This window comes from Pristiophorus japonicus, chromosome 6, assembly GCF_044704955.1.
Source record: "Pristiophorus japonicus isolate sPriJap1 chromosome 6, sPriJap1.hap1, whole genome shotgun sequence".
Classification (NCBI taxonomy): Eukaryota; Metazoa; Chordata; class Chondrichthyes; family Pristiophoridae; genus Pristiophorus; species Pristiophorus japonicus.
In genome coordinates this window covers 191,681,171-191,694,653 of record NC_091982.1, presented here as the reverse complement: position 1 = coordinate 191,694,653, position 13,483 = coordinate 191,681,171, and the positions used below count along the sequence as shown (strand labels likewise).

Genomic DNA, 13,483 nt, shown 5'->3' with positions numbered 1-13,483 from the left:
CGCCGCGAGCGTGTAGAGGTGAGGCGCAGGCAGCGGAAGGAGCGTGTGATAAATCAGTTCTACCCCTCCTCCCTTCCCCCGACAAATGTCTGTCCCACCTGTAACAGAGTCTGTGGCTCTCGTATTAGACTGTTTAGCCACCAAAGAACTCACTTTAGGTGTGGAAGCAAGTCTTCCTCGATTCCGAGGGGCTGCCAATAATGATGATGGTAGACCTCCCCAAATGCATTACACCTCACTTCTCCAGATTGAATTACATTTGCCACTCTTCCGCCCACCTGACCAGTACATTGATATCTTCCTACAAACTGCAGTTTTCCTCTTCATTATCAACCACACAGCCTATTTTAGTGTCATCTGAAAACTTCTTTATCATACCCCCAACATTCAAGTCCAAGTCATTGATATATACCACAAAAAGCAAGGGACCCAACACTTAGCCCTGTGGAACCCCACTGGATACAGCCCTCCAGTCACAAAAACACCCATCAACCATTACCCTTTGCTTCCTGCCTCTGAGCCAATTTTGGATCCAACTTGCCACTTTGCCCCGGATCCCATGGGCTTTTACTTTCATGATCAGTCTGCCATGTGGGACCTTATCAAAAGCTTTGCTAAAATCCATATACACTACATCATACGCACTACCCTCATCGAAATTTAATCAAGTTAGTCAGACATGACCTTCCCTTAACAAATCCATGCTGACTGTCCTTGATTAATCCATGTCTTTCCAAATGAAGATTTATCCTGTCAGGATTTTTTCCAATGATTTTCCCACCACTGAGGTTCAGCTGACTGACCTGTAATTACTCGGTCAATCACTTTCTCCTTTTTTAAACAAAGGTACAGCATTAGCAGTCGTCCAGTCCTCTGGCACCACATCTGTAGCCAGTGAGGACTGGAAAATAATGGTCAGAGCCTCTGCTATTTCCTCCTTTTGCTTCCCTTAACAGCCTGGGATACATTTCAACTGGGCCTGGGGATTTATCCACTTTCAAAGCTGCTAAGCCCCTTAACACTTCCTCGCTCACTATTTAATTTATTTAACATATCCCCTCTTTTCTTATTTTAAATGTACCTATCTCATTACTAATCTCATCATCAAATGTCATGTCCACCTGTTCTATCTCCCTGTTAAATACTGAAGCAAAATAATTATTTAATATTTCTGCCATCTATCTATCATTACCTGTGGTATTATTCTATCTATCCCTTAATGGCCCTATCCCCATTTTTCCTTTATTTATTGATGTGCCTGTAAAATATTTTACTTTTTTGATTCATGTTTTTTTGACTTCTCTCCTAATCTTTTCGCACTCTCCCTTATCATGCACTCCCCTGCTGTCTATGTATTTAATGTATGCCTCTTTCCTTGCCCTCAATTGTTCCCTTATGGCTTTATTCATCCATGGAGTCTTATTAGTGTTTAGTTTGTTTGTTTTAGCAGAATATATTGTTCCTACACTCTGTTAAACACGGTTTTAAATGTTTCCCTTTTGCTGTTCTACACCGTTTTTTTGACACTATTGTTGCTCATTTTATTTTCCCAAATTCTACTCTCAGCCCATCAAAAATCAGCTTTTCTCCAATCTATTACCCTGTTTTCGTCATACATATGTCCTTCTCAATTATCATATTAAAGTGTATTATATTATGGTCATTATTGCGCAGATGCTCCACTACTTTTATTTCTCTTATCTGCTCTGGTTCATTCCCCATTCCTAGATCCAATAGCAAATCCTCCTTTGTTCGGCTCTTTGCATATTGGACTAGAAAGGAGTCCTGTACACATTGTATGAACTCCATTCCCTTATCCCCTTTACCTACCTCTTCTGTCCAATTAATATCAGGGTAGTTGAAATCCCCCATGATTTTTATGCTATTGATATTACTCATTTCCCTAATTTATGTGCATATTTCTTCTTCCACCTCCCTTCCACTATTAGGTGGTCTGTAGACTACACCAATTAGTGTGATTGATCCTTTATCTCTATACATATGGATTCTATTTTTGTCTTGCTGATAGCTGCGTCACTTTTTCCTACTGCCATTATATTATCCCTAATAAGTACAGCTACTCCAGCTCCCCCTCTCCCCTCTCTATCCTTTCTAAATATGTTATACCCTGCAATGTTTAATTCCTAGTCCTGATTATTCTGTATCCATGTCTCAGTAATCAATACTATGTCTGGTTCCTCGCAACACATAGAAACATAGAAAATAGGTGCAGGAGCAGGCCATTCAGCCCTTCTAGCCTGCACCGCCATTCAATGAGTTCATGGCTGAACATGAAACTTCAGTACCCCCTTCCTGCTTTCTCGCCATACCCCTTGATCCCCCGAGTAGTAAGGACTTCATCTAACTCCCTTTTGAATATATTTAGTGAATTGGCCTCAACTACTTTCTGTGGTAGAGAATTCCACAGGTTCACCACTCTCTGGGTGAAGAAGTTTCTCCTCATCTTGGTCCTAAATGGCTTACCCCTTATCCTTAGACTGTGACCCCTGGTTCTGGACTTTCCCAACATTGGGAACAATCTTCCTGCATCCAACCTGTCCAAACCCGTCAGAATTTTAAACGTTTCTATGAGGTCCCCTCTCACTCTTCTGAACTCCAGTGAATACAAGCCCAGTTGATCCAGTCTTTCTTGATAGGTCAGTCCCACCATCCCGGGAATCAGTCAGGTGAATCTTCGCTGCACTCCCTCAATAGCAAGAACGTCCTTCCTCAAGTTAGGAGACCAAAACTGTACACAATACTCCAGGTGTGGCCTCACCAAGGCCCTATACAACTGTAGCAACACCTCCCTGCCCCTGTACTCAAATCCCCTCGCTATGAAGGCCAACATGCCATTTGCTTTCTTAACCGCCTGCTGTACCTGCATGCCAACCTTCAATGACTGATGTACCATGACACCCAGGTCTCGCTGCACCTTCCCCCTTCCTAATCTGTCACCATTCAGATAATAGTCTGTCTCTCTGTTTTTACCACCAAAGTGGATAACCTCACATTTATCCACATTATACTTCATCTGCCACGCATTTGCCCACTCACCTAACCTATCCAAGTCACTCTGCATCCTCCTCGCAGCTCACACTGCCACCCAACTTAGTGTCATCCGCAAATTTGGAGATACTACATTTAATCCCCTCGTCTAAATCATTAATGTACAATGTAAACAGCTGGGGCCCCAGCACAGAACCTTGCGGTACCCCACTAGTCACTGCCTGCCATTCTGAAAAGTACCCATTTACTCCTACTCTTTGCTTCCTGTCTGACAACCAGTTCTCAATCCATGTCAGCACACTACCCCCAATCCCATGTGCTTTAACTTTGCACATTAATCTCCTGTGTGGGACCTTGTCGAAAGCCTTCTGAAAGTCCAAATATACCACATCAACTGGTTCTCCTTTGTCCACTTTACTGGAAACATCCTCAAAAAATTCCAGAAGATTTGTCAAGCATGATCTCCCTTTCACAAATCCATGCTGACTTGGACCTATCATGTCACAATTTTCCAAATGCGCTGCTATGACACCCTTAATAATTGATTCCATCATTTTACCCACTACTGAGGTCAGGCTGACCGGTCTATAATTCCCTGCTTTCTCTCTCCCTCCTTTTTTAAAAAGTGGGGTTACATTGGCTACCCTCCACTCGATAGGAACTGATCCAGAGTCAATGGAATGTGGGAAAATGACTGTCAATGCATCCGCTATTTCCAAGGCCACCTCCTTAAGTACTCTGGGATGCAGTCCATCAGGCCCTGTGGATTTATCGGCCTTCAATCCCATCAATTTCCCCAACACAATTTCCCGACTAATAAAGATTTCCCTCAGTTCCTCCTCCTTACTAGACCCTCTGACCCCTTTTATATCCGGAAGATTGTTTGTGTCCTCCTTAGTGAATACTGAACCAAAGTACTTGTTCAATTGGTCTGCCATTTCTTTGTTCCCCGTTATGACTTCCCCTGATTCTGACTGCAGGGGACCTACGTTTGTCTTTACTAACCTTTTTCTCTTTACATACCTATAGAAACTTTTGCAATCCGCCTTAATGTTCCCTGCAAGCTTCTTCTCGTACTCCATTTACCCTGCCCTAATCAAACCCTTTGTCCTCCTCTGCTGAGTTCTAAATTTCTCCCAGTCCCCAGGTTCGCTGCTATTTCTGGCCAATTTGTATGCCACTTCCTTGGCTTTAATACTATCCCTGATTTCCCTAGATAGCCACGGTTGAGCCACCTTCCCTTTTTTATTTTTACGCCAGACAGGAATGTACAATTGTTGTAATTCATCCATGCGGTCTCTAAATGTCTGCCATTGCCCATCCACAGTCAACCCCTTAAGTATCATTCGCCAATCTATCTTAGCCAATTCACGCCTCATACCTTCAAAGTTACCCTTCTTTAAGTTCTGGACCATGGTCTCTGAATTAACTGTTTCATTCTCCATCCTAATGCAGAATTCCACCATATTATGGTCACTCTTCCCCAAGGGGTCTCGCACAATGAGATTGTTAATTAATCCTCTCTCATTACACAACACCCAGTCTAAGATGGCCTCCCCCCTAGTTGGTTCCTCGACATATTGGTCTAGAAAACCATCCCTTATGCACTCCAGGAAATCCTCCTCCACCGTATTGCTTCCAGTTTGGCTAGCCCAATCTATGTGCATATTAAACTATGTGCCTCCAACTCCCCTGTTTTATTATGGACACTGTGCATTGCTGTACAGACAGTTTTTAATAGGATTTCCTCTCACTTTATGTTTAACCATTTTTTTAGACTCCTGTTATATAACTATTTATTCCCTTGCCATCAATGTCTTCCCTTACTTTATTCTTTTCTATGGTCTCTCTTCCTGTTTTGTTTATATTTAGGCTGGTTACATTTCTTGTCGATCCCTCCCCCATCTAACTAGTTTAAAGCCTTTGCCACCTCCCTATTTACCCTTTCCGCTAGGACACGGGTCCCATCTAGGTTCAGGTGGAGCCTGTTCCATCGGTACAGCTCCTTCCTGTCCCAGTACTGGTACCAGTGTCCCATGAAAAGGAACCCCTCATTCCCACACCATCCCTTTAGCCATGTGTTAATTCTCCTGATCTGTCTGCTTCTATGCCAATTTGCACGTGGCTCAGGCAATAATCTAGAAATTATTATCCTCAAGGTCCTGCTTTTTAATTTAGAGCCTAACTCCTGATACTCTTTCAGCAGGACCTCCTATCTTTTCCTACCTATGTCATTTGTTTCAACATGGAACTGGATTTACCCCCTCCCTTTCCAAGTTCCTCTCCAGCTGCTGTTCGATATCCCTTATCCTGGCACCACGTAGGCAACACACCATTTGGGATTCTCGTTCTTGGCTGCAGAGGACGCGATCTATCCCCCTATATCCTCCTACCAGCTTATAACTGGTCTATGAGCTGAAATTGAGCAGCATAGGTTGCCTGTTTGAATCCTAGACTTCAGTGTTGTTTAGTGAGATTATGTTGAACACTAGATTGTGCTGTGTGACATTTCATGGATGAAAATGGCCCTGTATTATAATAATTTTTCACTGTTCCTTTCATTGTACATGATTATTGTATCTAGGTGCATTGGATTGTGTGGCAAAATGTAGCCAAATGGGATATCAAACAAAGAAAAAAGATACTAAACTTATTATTCCCACATCCTGTGAATAGATTATACACTTTTCATTGTCACAGTCTCTCTCCAATTAAATTTCTTGAAGTTGAAAAATCCTAGTTGAACAGAAATCTTATTAGAATGATTTATAACAACAATATGCAATCATTAAAACCTTTGAGATTTTACCTGTGGTCTAATTGTAAGGGCAGCATTGAATGCTTCAACAGCTTTATCGTATTCTCCACTGAGGTTAAAAAGTACACCCAGTCCAGTTTGCAGATCTGGATCTATTGCATCGGAATTCTGATGGGCTGCTTTCAAAAACAAATCTTTCACTTCTGCAAGGAATAAACTAAAAAAGGTTTATGGTAATTGAGTGTCAAATAACTAAAAGTTTTCCATTTGCAAGTGGGTGAATTAACTACAATAGTAAAGTCAAAAATAGATTGTACGCAAGTTACTTTTTTTTGGCAATAGCAGTAACTATGTTTGCAAAACAAATTCTTCACCATTGCCTAAAACACAGATTTGGATTTACCTGCCAGCCGTTTCTTTGCATTCCCTTCTTCCAAGAGCTGGAGACTCAGTTTTTCCCCTCATTAGATACTTGTACTTGGGGTTATGTCTAATCCAGTTTTTTAGGGCTTCACTGGCCTCCTGTTGTAGACCTGTGTTGGTGAGGCTTACTGCCAATGCCATAAGAGCAACCAAGTTGCAAGACTGCAGCTCTAAACATCTAGAAGGAAAAAAAATGGATATGATGTTCCAAAGATAACCAGTTTTCATTCTACATCATGTTCAATGCTATGGAAATTACTTTATAGACTGAGGAAAACTACTGGAAAAATGAAAATACACAATTTACACGAGAAAATTGTAACAGTTTGGAAAATACTAATTTGAGCAAGTTGGGTAACTATATTAATTCCAAGAATATACTGCATTAAATGATACTCATTCAGCATATAATCCAATATACAGTACTGGAAGGTAATTACATGCATGATATGCTGGGAGGTGTAGCTAGATTGGTTAACTGATCAATTTAGATGAATTGCATCCAACATAAGAGTGTTTAGGATCATTTAAAAAAATAAATCTCAAGTAGAAGTATTGCTTTTAAGAACTGAAGGTACAAAGTTGAAAAGGTTTTGTTCAGTTGTCCAATAGAAATTGTTGATTAGCCACTAATACTCATGTACATTCAAACAATACAGCCAAATGGACTTTGTGTATATTTAACATTTACCACCATTCAGTAACCACGAAATAAAATATTACACTCATCAAAAAACGCTTGCTCACTCTGCTTTTTGTTTCACAGTTTTACCGACAAATGCACAAATGGTTAAAGTACACGTGCATACACAGTGCGAATTGAAGTATTGAGATCACATGCCCAACACTGGTGTCTTGTTATTTTTTATTTTCTAATCAGAAATGCAATTATTCACATCTGAATTCTCAATTAGCCACATGTGCATATTGTCTAACTTATTGGACAACACTGGTTTAGATAAATTAGGAATATGACAATATAATGGTTCTAACGCTATGGAATGTTCTAATGCATCAGCATTTTGTTTTTGTCTTTACCCTTTTCTTCACAATTATATTCTCTTCACATTTAATCTATTACATTAGCTGTGAAATTACACAATGCAATAATAGCAAATGGATGTTTAGCACATTGACAGTTTAAAACAGTGGCGAGATGAATCTCAATGAAATGTGATAAGCATTCATAATCGATGGCGCAATTTCAGGGCCATTGTATTGTCTTGGATGTTATCGTTCCCCCCAACCCCACCTTACTCTTTCTTGGTTTTGATCCTGTTCTCTTGCTTTTTACTTCCTTTCCAGTCATCACTTTTGATATTTTACATGGCAAAGCCACATTTATTGACCATCCCTACTGGAGCTTTTTCTTGAATTGATGCAGTCTTGTGTTAAACTGGTGATTGAGTAAATAAGTAGAAACTGATGCCAGAAGGATTGGTAACCAGAGGACACAGATTTAAGGTAACTGGCAAAAGAACCAAAGGTGGCATGAGGAAAAAAATGTTTACACAGCAGGTTATAATGATCTGGAATGCACTGCCTGAAAGGGTAGTGGAAGCAGATTCAATAATAGCTTTCAAAAGAAGTGGATAAATACTTAGTGCAAAGATCTGCCGGGCTGTGGGGACAGAGCAAGGGAGTGGGACTAATTGGGTAGCTTCAAAAAGCCAGCCCAATCACAAAGGGCCAAATGGCCTCTTTCGTGTTGTTTCTATGAATGCTGATGAAGGAGATATATGGCCAAGTGAATATAGTATGTGACATGGAGGGATGGTGTTCGTTTGACTTTTCTATGTATGTGCTTCTTGATCGTATAGGTTGCAGGGTTATATGTACTGTAGTTACAGTGCACAGGTGGTCGATAGAGTCCAGTGGCAGAAGTGCTGATCAAGAGATCTGCTCTGCCCTGGATGGTGTTTAGCTTCTTGAATGCAGCTGTACCCATCTAGATAAGTAATGAGTATTCCATCATACTCCTGATGTGAGCCTTGTATTTGCAGAGGATTTGAAGGGTCAGAAGGTAAGCTACTCATCTGAGTACACAGCCTCTGCCCTCTGCTTGTAGCAACATTGATATGGCTGATGCTGTTAAGCTTCTGGCCAATGGTAACCCTTAGGATATTGATGGAACTTAGCGATGGTGGCGATTTGAAGTTCAAGGAGAGGGGGTTGGACCTTTTCTTGTTGGAGATGCTCAGTGCTTGGTGCTTAAGTGCCGAAATAATATCCGTTATTTTTCAGCCCAAGCCTGGATGTTGCCCAAGTCCCATTATAGGTTACTTCATTATTGGAAGAGTTAGGAATGGAGAGGAACACTATAGGTTTCTCGGGGAATAGCCACACTCCCAACTCTTATGTTGGTGGGAATATCATCGGTGAAGAAGGAGCCATACTTTGTTGAATACTGCTTTATATTGAAGGCAGTTACTCTTAACTCTTCTTTGCTACTCAGCTTGTGGCCATTCCTTGATCAAGACCATGAAGAAGTCTGGGTTCTGGCAAAACATAAACTGACCACTGTTGAGCAGGTATCGCTTCATGACACTTTTGGTGAGTCCTTCCATCACTTTGGTGATGACTGGGGGTGGCTGAGAGGACACTACTTAGTGGGGTTAGATTTGTTCTAATTTTTATAGAGATGACATGCTTGGGCAATTTATTACATTTCAGGTGGATGCTAGTATCCACGTCCGAACCGGGGTCAAGCAGGGCTGCGTCATCATGCCAATCCTCTTCTCGATCTTCCTCGCTACAATGCTCCACCTCACACTCAACAAGCTCCCCACTGGAGTGGAACTAAACTACAGAACCAGTGGGAACCTGTTCAACCTTCGTTGTCTTCAGGCCCGATCCAAGACCGTCCCATCCTCTGGCGTCGAGCTACAGTACGTGGATGATGCTTGCGTCTGCGCACATTGAGGCTGAACTCCAAATTCTAGTCAACATCTTCACTGAGGAGTATGAAAGCTTGGGCCTTACACTAAACATCCGTAAGACAAAGGTCCTCCACCAACCTGACCCCGCCACACAGCACTGCCCCCCCAGTCCTCAAGATCCACGGCGCGGCCCTGGACAATGTGGACCACTTTCCATACCTCAGGAGCCTATTATCAGCAAGGGCAGATATCAATGATGAGGTTCAACACCGCCTCCAGTGTGCCAGCGCAGCCTTCGGCTGCCTGAGGAAGAGAATGTTCGAAGGTCAGGCCCTCAAATCTGGCCCCAAGCTTATGGGCTACAGGGCTGTAGTGATACCCGCCCTCCTGTATGGCTCAGAGATGTGGACCATATACAATGGACACCTCAAATCACTGGAGAAATACCACCAACGATGTCTCCGCAAGATCCTGCAAATCCCCTGGAAGGACAGACGCACCAACGTTACTGTCCTTGATCAGGCCAATATCCCTAACATCAAAGCACTGACCACACTCGACCAGCTCTGTTGGGCGGGCCACATAGTTCGCATGCCTGATACAAGACTCCCAAAGCAAGCACTCTATTCGGAACTCCTACACGGCAAGCGAGTCCCAGGTGGGCAGAGGAAATGTTTCAAGGACATCCTCAAAGTCTCCTCGATAAAATGCAATATCCCCACCGACACTTGGGAGTCCCTGGCCAAAGACCGCCCTAAGTGGAGGAAGAGCATCCGGGAGGGCGCTGAGCATCTCGAGTCTCGTCGCCGAGAGCATGCAGAAATCAAGTGCAGGGAGCGGAGAGAGCGTGCAGCAAATCAGACTACCCACCCACCCTTCAACAACTGTCTGTCCCACTTGTGACAGTGACTGTAATTCTCGTATTGGACTGTTCAGTCATCTGAGAACTCATTTTTTAGAGTGGAAGCAAATCTTCCTCAATTTTGAGGGACTGCCTATGATAATGAATAGATTAGATTGAGGGATGGCTATTTCTGGTGCACAGGTCTTTAGTTTTACAGGATATTGTCAGGATTCATAACTCGCAGAATCCAGCATACGCAGCTGTTTTTTTTGTTTTTGGAGACCTCAAGTTCTGCGTGGGATCGTCAACTTGCCATTTTTTGGGTGAAGCTGCTTGGCAACACGTCAGACGTCTCTCACACTCATCCTGGGCTCTGCCATGGTTGAGGATGTACTGCCTTTATTAATTACCTGACTGTCCATCATTCCCAACTCGACATGGTAGGGCTACAGAGATTTGATTTCATCCATTAATGGTGGGACTGCTTTTGGTGTTTATCATACATGTAGCCCTGTGCTGCAGTTTCACTAGTTTGCCACCTCATTCTCATCCCAGCAGCAGTGTTCTGGCAGAGAGGAACCTCTGCCCACCCCTCCAACCCTGACCCAAGTTTCCTAGGTTGGGGCTCATAACTCCTGCATTGCAAGCTCTTGGCAGGACTGCTGCTGCAGCACTGTTAGAAGAGGTGGCCAGATACTTGAAGGGGCACAATAGCCCCAAAGATTGGGGTATTGGCAAAAGCCTACTCATGAAGGTTAGTAGGAGGCTATTACAAGACCCTCTCCCTCTATTGAGCGACCTCAGAGCGTTACAACCACTTCTTGGGCTGATCACCATCCTCTGCATGCCAGTCCTGGGAAGCAGCAGTAACAGGATCTGGGACCAATGCCCCTTGCCACCATCTACATGTGGTGGGTGACAGAGACAGCCTGTGACAGTACTGGCGGAGTAGGGCAATCCAGGTTGAGGCAGTGAGGCAGCGGTAGAAATCAGCACCAGATGTCGCGTTATTCTGAATGACTGACTATCTCACCCCCTTTCAGGTAGGATTGTGCTGGAGGATCCAGTCCTTGATCTTCAGAGAATGCTTGGTGTTAATTCCTACCAATGCTCTTGTAGACAGATATGTCTGTAACAGATGGATTAGTGACAACATGGTCAAGTTGGTTACTCCCACAAGTTGGTTCCTTCACCACTTGACTCAGGCTCTGGCCTGGCATCTATGTCTTTCAGGATTTGGCCAGCTTTGTCAGTGATATGCTACTGAGCCATAATTCATGTGGGCATTGAAGTTTCCTACCCAGAGTACATTCTGTATCTTTTTTTTCCTCTGTCCTTCCTTCTAGTGGTGGTCAACTTCGAGACGTACTGAGGGGTTGTGATAGCTGGTGATCAGAATTCTTGTTTGACATGAAGCTGGCGTCAATATTGAGGACTCCCAAGGCCAAGTTCACTTGACTGTATATGTTGTGCCCAACCCTCGGATTAGTGTATATTGTCAGTAGGACAGGATATGTCAAGGAATGGCAATAGCAGAATCTGGAATATTGACAGATAGGTTTGCTCAACTTGGCAGTGGGACAGCCCTTCCAACTGGGGCACCAGTCCCCAAATGTTACTGAAGAGTACGCCACACGATCAACTGGGCTGGGATTGCACAAGTCTTGTCTTGATCTGATACATGGGTCATTGTGGATAGATTTGTCTGATCTGATGCAATTCTGTAGCAATTGTTTTAGAACTGAGTGAGTCATTAAGAGTCAGCCACATATTGTGGGACTGGTGTCACATGTAGGCCAGACTGGGTAGGAGTGGCAGGTTCCCTTCACTGAATGACGTTGGGTACTAGACCATAAATGATCTGATTTATTGACTTAGTTTTCACAAGTTGGATTTAAACTCGCCATCTCTGAGTTGCTAGACCTGTACTAAAACCATTATTGTTCTGCACCAGTTGTAATCTGGATGAGTACAGTTTAAATCCTTTAACAACAAAACAAAACATAAGAACTAGGAACAGGAGTAGGCCAAACGGCCCCTCAAGCCTGCTCCGCCATTCAATAAGATCATGGCTGATCTGATCATGGACTCGGCTCCACTTCCCTGCCCGCTCCCCATAACACCTTATCCCCTTATCATTTAAGAAACTGTCTATTTCTGTCTTAAATTTATTCAATGTCCCAGCTTCCACAGCTCTCTGAGGCAGTGAATTCCACAGATTTACAACCCTCTGAGAGAAGAAATTTCTCCTCATCTCTGTTTTAAATGGGCGGCCCCTTATTCTAAGATTATGTCCTCTAGTTCTAGTCTCCCCCATCAGTGGAAACATCCCCTCTGCCTTCACCTTGTCAAGCTCCCTCATAATCTTATACGTTTTGATAAGATCACCTCTCATTCTTCTGAATTCCAATGAGTAGAGGCCCAATCTACTCAACTTCTCCTCCATAAGTCAACCCCCTCATCCCCGGAATCAACCTCGTGAACCTTCTCTAAACTGCCTCCAAAGCACGTATATCCTTTCGAAAATATGGAAACCAAAATTGCATGCAGTATTCCAGGTGTGGCTTCATCAATACCTTGTATAGCTGTAGCAAGACTTCCCTGCTTTTATACTCCATCCCCTTTGCAATAAAGGCCAAGATACCACTGGCCTTCCTGATCACCTGCTGTACCTGCATACTACCCTTTTGTGTTTCATACACAAGTATCCCCAGGTCCCGCTGTACTGCAGCACTTTGCTATCTTTCTCCATTTAAATAATAACTTGCTCTTTGATTTTTTTCTGCCCAAGTGATCCGTTGGAGGACAAGGATGGGGAAATTGAGGTTCGATTCCAGAGAGAGCTACTAGATCCAAAGGAAGCAGGTGGGCAAAAAAATATTATAAATGGAACAAACAAAACCACCCCCACTTTCTCACCCTCAACTACGTTTCGTTTCTCAACATTATAAAATGGAGCCTATAAAAATGTCATTTGCATGCTCTTGCAACAATTTTTTCAGCTACTTTCGGCTATATTAAGAAAATGATGCCAAATACTGTGAAAACAATTTAATGAGAGGGATATCTTATTGTTGCAATTCTAGCCAAAGTTTTTCCCTTTGGTTCATGAAGGCAGTTGCATATATTCCTGCACTTATAAATTTAAATGAGATTCCTTCCCTGCTAAACCCATTATCATTGTCTGAATTTGTACATTGATAACTAAAAGAAATTAACACATTAATCCATGGACCAAATTATGTTCGGCAGGTGAAATCACATAATATAACTCCCACTTGCTGATACAGAAAATAGTGCAGACATTTTATGCTTTGTTATTGTTTACCTCTGGAGAGCGACAATTGCAGCCTGCTCATTTTCGTTATCTGCTTGTGTCGTACCCAAGTATTGCCAGGCCTGTGCACATACCAACAATAATATCAATGCAAAGAAGCAATAATAATATTCACAGAAAATACAATCTTTATATTTATATAAAAAATACAACCTTTGATAAAATAAATAGGTTTTGACAATGGCAGGTTCATCCTGTTTTTTGTACATTTTTTTTCATATTTAATTTCATAA

At 42.6% G+C, this 13,483-nt stretch overlaps 1 protein-coding gene across 1 annotated transcript in view; it reads right to left on the bottom strand.

Annotated features, from left to right (window-relative positions):
* The window catches only part of pex5la (peroxisomal biogenesis factor 5-like a), a 302,502-nt gene that overhangs the window by 40,397 nt on the left and 248,622 nt on the right, over window positions 1–13,483 (bottom strand). The window contains exons 10-12 of the mRNA XM_070883494.1: window positions 13,242–13,312; window positions 6,171–6,368; window positions 5,819–5,984 (exon numbers count right to left, since the gene is read on the bottom strand). Of these exons, the coding sequence (XP_070739595.1) occupies window positions 5,819–5,984; window positions 6,171–6,368; window positions 13,242–13,312 (435 nt within the window). The remainder of the gene's footprint in view (window positions 1–5,818; window positions 5,985–6,170; window positions 6,369–13,241; window positions 13,313–13,483) is intronic.